We start from the raw sequence: 9,911 nt of genomic DNA, 5'->3' as shown, positions 1-9,911 counted from the left end.
AAAAATGTGGCAGTCCTACTTCTATACTCTCACCATTTAATTCATACTCACTGAAATTAAGAAACTGTTTTTCTTCAGTTTAGTCTAATTCTATTAATTTAAGCCTTTTCCCATTAACTCTAATATATTAAAGATCAGGGTTTCCCAAACTTATTTCCAAATGACCCCCTTTGAAGAAATTAAAAATGCTATGTCCCTCTTGTACCACTATTACTCAAAAACTACCGTAATAAACACCTTAAACTTTTTTTTAGCTTTTCATCACCAACTCCAGAATATCTAGTGTAAGTTTCAAACTATGACCTTATGAGCTACTGGCCCATTTTTGGAAACCCTGATGTAAGGCCTCGCTCAAATCCAACAATCAGCAGAACAATGTAACTATTTTTAATGTTTTTTTTAATATTTATTTATTTTGTTGAAAATATAAGAAATTTGAAAAAAGTGCTAAAAATACAGAACTGTACTTTTTTTTAACATACAGTTTTCAAGAATAAGATAATGAAACAAAGCCATTGTATAAACTATAACATTATAAGCTATAATTTAAACAACTACAAAAACATTTTTTGAAAACATTTGTGTTGCTTAAACTAACATTTGTCATAAATTCTTAGTTTTATAATTCTTTTTATAAAATTGAAGCTTCCTTAACATAGATATGTATCATAAACTAAGGTGTAGGTACTTAGTTAATTAAAATATATCCATTAAAAAAGACTAATAAAAAGCTTCAAATAGTTTTATTCACTTTTAGTATCTTAGAAAGAAATATTTTAAGAAGCTTATGATTTTTTACAAAATAATAATATTTAAAATGTTCTTTAGTCAAGTTATTAGTTCTATAAGTTCTTTTTAAATTAATTAATTTTGAAAAGTCTCAAGTATTGCAACTATTTTTATCTGCTATAAAATACCTTTTCAATAATTTATACTTTTTGGACCTGATAGCAATTTAAAAGATAAGCATACGTACTTATAAAACTGCTTGTAAAATCATCATAAGTGAGATAGTAAGTTATGTTTTTGGTTAGAAGGCCAATTTTTACTAACTTTGTAAAAAATATGAGTAACAATACTTTTTAACAATCATTAGTATTTTCAATTTTAAATAATATTTTTATACATCGTTGAAAGGTTTAAGTTTTGAATATAGTATCCAGTTAAAAATGAGTCAAAGAAGTAGTTCTCGTTATTTTGATAATAACTATGATGATAATCCAAACAAGGTTGAAATTGAAAAAGACGAACTGGTTTCTAAAATAAAAGAAATAGTCAATCACATTTTGAAAGAGTTCAAACCAAGTAGGCACAGTGATGGAAGTAAGTTGGTTGACTTTGTAACATGTTTATCGAGTAAATTTTACTTGCTTCTGTTTTTGTACTCAAACCTGAGTGAAAAAAATAAGTAAAAAAGAAAAAAGTATATGTAATAAAGTACTTTTATCCAAATAATATTGTTTTAACTTCTTTAAAATGATAAACATACAGCAACTATTTAGAAAAATAGTACAGAAAAATTATTATAAAGTTTTTAAAATTTTATATAACTAGTGATGTATTACTGCATTGAAGTAATAGGGGGTAAAACACTTTTTAAAAGTTGTCTTATTTTTTATATAAAAAACTAAGCTACCAGTTGATTACTACTAATTTTGAAAATTTCAAAAATCTTTTGAGATGTAATAAGTCAATGACGAAGTGTTTAATAAACTTTATATGGAAGGAAACAACTAAAAACATGAAAACAGAAGACTATTTCGCTAAGAATTAATCTCCTACAGTTTCAAGCAATTATTTTCGAACTTTCTCAGTCTAATATTTTATATACTATAAAAAAGCTTTAAAAAACAGATTATCAAGATTATAACTAAAAATGTTTTATTAAGTGTTTTTTTTTTAACTTGTGTTATTTTTTTTTATATGTGCTTTCTAAAATTTCATAGTAAATTTTTCTTAAATTTTAAATTAAACTGCTTTAAAAATGTAGCAGGACATAGTATTTTATAAAAATTTGAAACTTATTAGAAATTAGGCTAAAAATGAGTAGTTTGTATCAGAAACTTTTTACAAAACTGATTATCTCTCAGAAAATACTTTTTTGTTCTATTACAAGTATCTTATATTGTTTACATAATGTTTCAAATGGGAGCCAATGTTAACAAATACTGTAAGAAAATATTGTACCCCCAAGGACTTTTTGTAAAAAAAAACATTCTTGTTGAGATATTAACATTCAGTTTAAAACTCCATAAAACTACATTACTGTGAAATTTAGTTAATGCTAACTGTGACTGTTCATAATGTTAAAGTCTTACCAGTTTGATCATCAGAACACAAGTTCTAGACTGAGATTTCTCAAGTTAATTTAATTTATTTTGCTATGGTAATTTAATCCTAGAATATTTAGCATAATAAGTTAATTGTTGCATTTTACTAGATATTACTTTATTGCTCAAAATCCCGCTTTTTTGTCCCCTACTTAATTAAGTTGCCCTGCTCCAGACTAAGACTTAGGTTTTGCTAATATTGAAACTAATCATTCAATTCTAACTAAAAAACTTGTAGTGGTCAATTTTTCCTGACTACAACAAGTTTTTTGGTAGGTACAAAACCTATTATTTATTTTTGAAGTTTTTAGAATTTTATTTGCATAAAATTACATGTTTTGTATACAGTTAGCTGCTGACTGTATTTAGTTCATAGTTTATCAAAATGAGTTTTTATTGTTTGACAAGCTAGGTAAAATCTAATGGAGATGTTGAATAATGTATGAAAATCCATACAAATTTTTGCTTAGTAAATAATTAAGTTACTTGGTAAATATTTAACTTAAATTAGAAAAAATCAGTAAACTACTTTTGTAATTTATAACAAGTTTAACAAGTTATAACAAGTTTATAACAAGTTAAAAAAATTAAAACTTCAAAATAACAACAAACTATATATGTTAAGTACAATATTTTTTTATCTTAAAAACATTTTAACATTTAATACAGCAGACTTCAAAATTTTGTTTAACAAATAATTATAGTTATTGTAATTTCCTAATGCTTGATGAAAAGTATTTAATTAATTTTTTTATTTTAGGTTTGTATGTCGGTACTGGTGGAATTGCATACATGCTGTACCACATTTCAAAAAATCTAATTTTTGTGGAGGAACAAAGAAGTTTTCTAGAAAAAGCTAAAAGTTATGTTGTTTCTGCAACAAAATACTACAAGGTATTGTTCTAAATAGCTTACATTTTTTAAATAAAGGTAGTGTTATAAGGTATGCGCATAAGATTTAAAAAAATCTTTTTTTAATGTACTACACAGTAGACAACTGAAAAGTACTTTTAACAAAATTAGTTTGATTATAATGTTAATGTTTGTTTTTAAAGCTCTAATTAACAAAAACATGTATGAAATTTTGCATACAGGATTAAATTTTTACCCTTTTTAAAACATTCAAATATTATTTCTATGTATATAAGTATGTAAATGTTTAAAAAAAGAGCTCATGAAAGACTTTTTTATTCTATAAATTGCGGCTTAAAAAAGGATACCAACTAGTACTGTACCTTTATGTAATAAACAATAAATAAAGTTCCAGCCCATTTTAAAAAACATGTGTACAATGCAAAAAAAGACTGAGCTTATTATAATATTATAAATAAATGTGCTTTATTTAAACATTAATACTAGTTTTCTAATGGGTTTAAACAACAGATACTGCTAGACCTGGTAATAATTTGCCAAGATCTAGATCGAACCCAAGTTTTATTTGCAATTTTTTTTTTTCAGTTCAGGTTGAATCTTAATTTGAAAAAATTGTCTCACCTGGTCTGATTGGACATAAATTTAAATCAAAGTTCTAATTCCAGCAAATCTTTGCTGGATCAGTAACTTTAATTCTAATGTTACTTCAAATAAAGTTTTGATTAGATCCAGATCTTGGCAAGTTATGGACAGATTTGCAGTTTCCAGCGTTTGAATCTAGTAGTCGAATACTAATTAGTACTTAATGAATGATAGTTTAGTTATAACTTTGCTTGTAAATTTATAACTGTAACTTTCCTATACCAAGACTACCTGAAAAAAAATTTAACATATTTTGTATATACTTTTTTAAATAAGTTTTGAAATTTACTTAAAAGCTTACGGACTCTTGTTCCAAAATAATGTTAAAAATCTATTTTTATTCCAAAGTGTATCTAAAATGTATGTTCATTACTTTTTTAATGTTTAAAAATATCTGCCATATTTTTAAGTCTTTTACCATGTTTTTTTATACAAATTTTCAATGAGTTTTAAAATTGTGTACATTTTTTAATTATTAACTAATCTCAGTGCTAGTTTAAGTGGTGATCTACTGCATCTAAAAATTAGGATCCATTTGGATCTGATTTTTAATTTTTTTTTAAATTTTTTTTTATTGTGATCTAGTTGAATCTGGGCCTTTTTCAAATCAAGATACAACCAATCCAGTCAATTTAACATTTTCAAAGCTCTTAATAATAGTTTGACTTAACTTTTTTTTTATAACTTATAATTTGGGTAGGAAACTTCTGGTCGATAAGGTTGATTTACCAGAAAATCCTTTTGATGGCCTGACATATTAGAAGATAAACTTAAGTTGGCTGTGTAATGTTTAAGAGTTGTACAATAGTTTTTTTAATGTCTTTAAACCCAAGCTTTGTTTAAATAATAATTTTTAAGTACTACACTGTGAACAGAAATATAATACCATCACATTAAAAAAGCACAGATATTATTAAAAAATCTATGTTATTAGTTTTACACTTGATGTTTTCAAGTAAAATAAATAAGTCACATAACAGAGGTTTCTGCTTGGTGGGCCATGTCCGGCTTGCATATTGTACGCTGCCAATCTTTAACCTTTTATTATATTCCAGTTAATAGTTGTAACAGTAACCATCAATCTCGTTCATCGAGAGAAGTTTTCCAATCCTATCATAGAATATTGTGAAACTATACAAGAAATAATTTACTTAGAAATTTCAATTAAAATTGAACGCACTATATAAGAAACAAAAGTATTGATTTGTCATGAAAAGATAGAATTTAAATTACTATGCATTAAAAAAACAACTTGCTTTTATTGATCTAGTTAAGGTAAATATATGCTAATAAAGATAAAATTTTATATTTACCTTAGTGTTTTTATGATAATTTTTTAAACTTATACAGCAAGGAGAACTTTTTTACAAATAACTTTAGTTTTCCAATAAATGTCAGTTACAATTTTTTAAAGAAATGATACTATAAATTTATTTATAACTTATAGTTTATATGTCTTTCCGTGGAATTTTTTTTTTATAAATTTAGTTTCTTCGTTTCTAATGTTTACGTTTTGTTTTAATGAAAAAATTACTATTAATATTTAAATAAGTTGATCTGTATATTGATACTTAGTTTTATGATTATGTAATTAGGGTCCTTGATCCAGTATATAACCAGTTTTAAGTGAGTCTGTTTTAGTTTTAGTCTTGCAAAATAAATATATTAAATTTACGTTATTGATATTAGTTCTAAAATTGATATTAAAAGTGATATGAGTTTATTTGCAGATGATACAAAAGTTTTTTGTGAGTCAAATATCTCTTTACAATCTACTCTAGATAATATCTACAAATGGCTAGAAACAAAAAACTCGATTTGAAGCCTAAAAAATTTAAAATTGTAACAATTAAGAAAAACAAACCGTCTGACCCGATTGAGCTTTTGATCAATAGCACTAAAATACCAATAGTTTAAAACTTTAATGATTTAGAAATATATATCTCTGAAAATTTAAAATGGAACGAACACATAAATTGTTTAAATAATTTTGCACAAATTTTGTCTTATTAAATATTAAAAAGTTTTTAAAATATACGTTTGTCCTAAGCTTCAATACAATACACAAATTTGGTCACCCTATTTAAAAAGAAGTTAACAAATTAGAGTCTGTGCAAAGAATTTTTATCCGTTTTAATGTAGTCATTGTAACATATCTAATAGATCGTATAATGATAGATTGGCTAAACTTGGATTGAAATCTATGGAATATAGAATATTGTAATTTGATTTATTTACGCTTTTAAACATTATTAATGGCAATTACAAGATTTTTTTCAGTCAATTTTTCAGTTTTTCCCTTAATAATTATCAGTTAAGATGAAATAATAGAAAAATAATATTTAAACACGATTTTAACAACAGTCAGTGGCAAGGTTCATTTTTTAACAGAGCAAAAACTATGTGGAACAAGTTATCACAGGATGTTGTATCATGTGAGACGGTGGAACATTTTTGCTTATAACTAAAAAGATTTAGTATAAGTAGTATATATATTAGTAGGATTCAGTAACTTTCCACAAAAATAATACAGAAAAAATACATAAAATTTTTATAGTATTTATCCCATCTAAATTAACGAGATTTCTTCATTTTTATATTTGTAATATTAATTACTTTTATTTCCCTACCCCCCTAACTATTAATTTACTTTATTTAATTTTGTACAAATGTGTTTGAATGTACTAAGTTATCGTATTTTATATCAAGCAAATAAGTTTTAACTTATTAAAGAGTTTTTTATAATTTACCTTTGTTTAATGTTTGTTTATGTTTATTTTTTGTTGAGTATAAATGCATTTTATTTTTCTCATTGTGTGTCCTGTTTAAATGGCTCAGGTTTTGATGCCTGAGTCCAACATAAACAATATATTAAAAATTATATTAACAGTCACAAAAATAATAAATTTGACTACTATGTACACTGGTTAGCCTTCACTTCTGTGAACATAGTCTGAATCTTAAATTAGTTTTGAATATTGCATTTAGTTCACTTGTCGTAAAGGTTTATAATATACATTTACGAGAAATAATAGGACTTTTTTGACTAATAATATTAACTCTTTAGCCTATATTATTATAGTTTATTTCAAAATGTGAAAGTTTATTTAATAAACATAGTAAAACAAATATAAAAATTTATGAAGAGTAGTGTTAAGGCTAATTAGTTAATAATATATAAACTACAAAAATGTTGCAAAATTTGTTTTCAAATACATGGGTTATTAATCTGCAACGTTTGCTTTTTATTATTTTTAATTAGTTTTTTAAGTATCAGTAGTACAGTTATAATTTTTATTACATAAACTTATTAAAATGTATAGCATATATTTTCTACTTATATTATATACACCACAATATATTAACAGCGAAAGACGAAAAGTTGCTTTTCTGACTGGTAAAGGAGGAATCATTGCTATCTCAGCCATCATTCACAAACATTTAGGAGAAGAAGAGGTGTGTTTTAATTTAAAAGCTAAGGAAAATGTTATTAAAGCTTTATTGACGTTGAGGCAATTTGTATAGAATGTTATGTTGTGTTTTTTATTTAATTCTAGTTTTATATTTAAGTTTTTCTTAATTTTATAGTATTTAAGGTTAATTTTTTTAATTTTATAGGTTAATATTTGCTGCTACAATAAGTTTGTAGCTTATATTTTCCAGTTGTATACTAACTCAGTCTGACTCAGGCAAATGTCTGGTGAATATAAACAGCTTTTTTGCTTAAATAGTTGGAAGCTTTAATAACTATTAATTAGTTTTCAACATCAAATATTTATTATAAATTGATTTAAACCAACAAGTTTTTCTTAACTTATCTATTTTAATTTAGGAAATGGATAGTCATGTGGCGTTGAAATATATGTTTTTAAACTTATTTTTTGTATTTATAAATAATGTTTTTAGGAAAGTAGAAGATTGGTAGAAGTTTATAAAAGTCTCGGTGAACACTGTAAGTCAGTTTCATTCTTACCAAATGGGTCTGATGAACTTTTTGTAGGAAGGTTTTTTATCTATATATTTTTAAATTCTGTTTAGAACTTTTTATTAATTTATTACTTTTCATTCCAAAACTAAGATTTATGATACGAGATAACTTGAGTATTTTTTTTCAAACCTTAAAATTTTTACATAAAAACCCATAGAGCCGGTTACATAATGGGAGCGATATTACTGAACAAAGAGCTGGGTGAAAATGTGGTCAGCCCACAAAAACTGGTGGAACTCTGTCAAGTTACAATGGAGTCTGGAAGGCAACTTCGCTCCCAACTGAACCTGAGTTCTGATTTTGATGTTCCAGTAATGTATGCTTACCATGGAACCTTGTATCTTGGTAGCTTGCATGTTGTAATCTGTTTTGTTGTAGAAATTAATGTTTTGAGATTTCTAGTTGACATTTAAAAAATTGTTTCATTATAACCTAAAAGTACTTACGACTGCTACTGTTATTGTATTGATCAGAACTGTTTTAACATAAAGTTACTATCGAATTAGATCAAGTAATTTTACAGTTTGTTAAAGATGTGTGAATATATTTTTTTTAGAATATGTTGTAAAATGTGTAGAATTTTTTTATACTGTACTTTTACTACTCATAGTAAAAATAAACGATAAACTTATACAACATTAAACAGGCGCAGGCCACGGAATATGCGGAATCTTGCAGGCGCTTTTGAGTGTTGATCGGTTCGTACAAGCTGATGAGGCGAACATCGAACAAATTGTGAAGACAATTGATTTTATCAGTAGATATTGCATACACGACAGTAACATTGCAACTAATTTAGAAGGAGCTTTGAACAAAAACGGCAAAATGCTTTACCACTGGTGTCACGGCTCACCAGGTTTTTATAAGAATAAAAATTAGAAATTCTTTAACCACTTTGGTTTAGTGCTTGTATACTTTTTAAACTACTGTCTTTAAAAATAATTAAAAATGTAGTTTTAAGATTAAGTTCCTTATATAAAAAAGTAATGTTTTTCTTATAAAAGTATGAAAATGCATTTCAATTGAAACTAATTACTGACATAATATTAAAAAACGTAGTTTAGAGCTTATAAAATGACTAAAACGAATGATCGAAGTGCTTTAAAAATATTTGATATTTATAACAATCATTTAATTACTACCATTAACTATTAATCGCTTAACGCTTTTGAAACAAGTTATAAGCAAATCAAAATTTCTAATTCTCTAAAGGTGCAATCTACATGTACGCTCGTGCCCACCTCTCGCTTAACAAGCGCAAGTACGTGCAAGTTTGCAGGCAAATGTCGGAAGGAGTGTGGCGGAGGGGACTGCTGAAAATGGGACCTGGCATCTGTCACGGTGTTGCCGGAAGCGGTTACGTTCACCTGCTCATGTACAGGCTCACCGGGGAACACAAGTACCTCAATCGAGCTTACAAGTTTGATTTTATTGAGTTGTTGGATAAGTAACTTTTTGTATGTTTGGAAAAAGACAATGTTATATATAAGTTTTAGTCTTACTGATAACAAAGTTTCATAAAATAGCAAACTATGGTAAGAACGTCTTTTAGAACTGATAGAACCCACAAAGTTCAGAGACTTGAAAATAACCGTGTTTTTTTCATCTTGAAGATTCGCCGAGTTCATGTTCACGCAAAAGTTCCGAGCCGAATCTCGAACTCCGGATTGTCCGCTGAGCTTGTTCGAAGGATGGGCAGGAACTGCTTGCTACCTCTCCGACATCACCACTCCCAAACTCGCTCATTTCCCTCTATTAGACGTGTTTTAATCGAACGTCGTGTGTTAAATTAGCTAGATGTTAAGTATATCAATGCACAAAACAAGAGGTTAAGAAATTTGTAATGACTTGTTTAGTGGGATGCAGTAAAGATTTGTTTGGTACAGTGAATAAAACAGACTGATGTCAAAAAATACCAATTAGTAAAATTTTATGTTGATGTTTCAAATTTAAAATATTTGCTTTCAGTGATGAATGCTTAAAATAAATCAACATGTTTCAAAAACTTCATTTATGTTTTCTAGTTTAGCGTTTCTTACTAATTCAAAGTAAAAAATTTGAAAAATTATATTAGTATA

At 26.4% G+C, this 9,911-nt stretch overlaps 1 protein-coding gene across 1 annotated transcript; it reads left to right on the top strand.

Moving 5' to 3' along the window:
• The first annotated feature begins 1,213 nt into the window (after positions 1 to 1,213).
• LOC145844053 (lanC-like protein 3 homolog) lies at positions 1,214 to 9,673 on the top strand. Its single transcript, XM_082951388.1, has 8 exons — positions 1,214 to 1,323; positions 3,091 to 3,224; positions 7,214 to 7,301; positions 7,752 to 7,849; positions 7,991 to 8,178; positions 8,480 to 8,689; positions 9,046 to 9,253; positions 9,447 to 9,673. Exons 2-8 carry the CDS (start codon positions 3,196 to 3,198, stop codon positions 9,601 to 9,603), a joined length of 978 nt encoding a protein of 325 aa, XP_082807514.1. The 5' UTR covers positions 1,214 to 1,323; positions 3,091 to 3,195; the 3' UTR covers positions 9,604 to 9,673.
• Positions 9,674 to 9,911: the final 238 nt, after the last annotated feature.

This window comes from Thalia democratica, chromosome 9 (genome assembly GCF_965202585.1).
Source record: "Thalia democratica chromosome 9, ktThaDemo2.hap1.1, whole genome shotgun sequence".
Lineage (NCBI taxonomy): Eukaryota > Metazoa > Chordata > Thaliacea > Salpida > Salpidae > Thalia > Thalia democratica.
Note: the sequence above shows the minus strand (reverse complement) of the source record. Positions and strands in the feature narration are given on the sequence as shown.

Excerpts from the sequence above, each read along its gene's own strand:
- LOC145844053 (XM_082951388.1), top strand. The coding sequence starts at position 3,196 with ATGTTGTTTCTGCAACAAAATACTACAAG. Across the intron at positions 8,179-8,479 it reads CCATGGAACCTTGTATCTTG|GCGCAGGCCACGGAATATGC; the intron begins GTAGCTTGCATG and ends AACATTAAACAG. Across the intron at positions 9,254-9,446 it reads TACCTCAATCGAGCTTACAA|ATTCGCCGAGTTCATGTTCA; the intron begins GTTTGATTTTAT and ends TTCATCTTGAAG.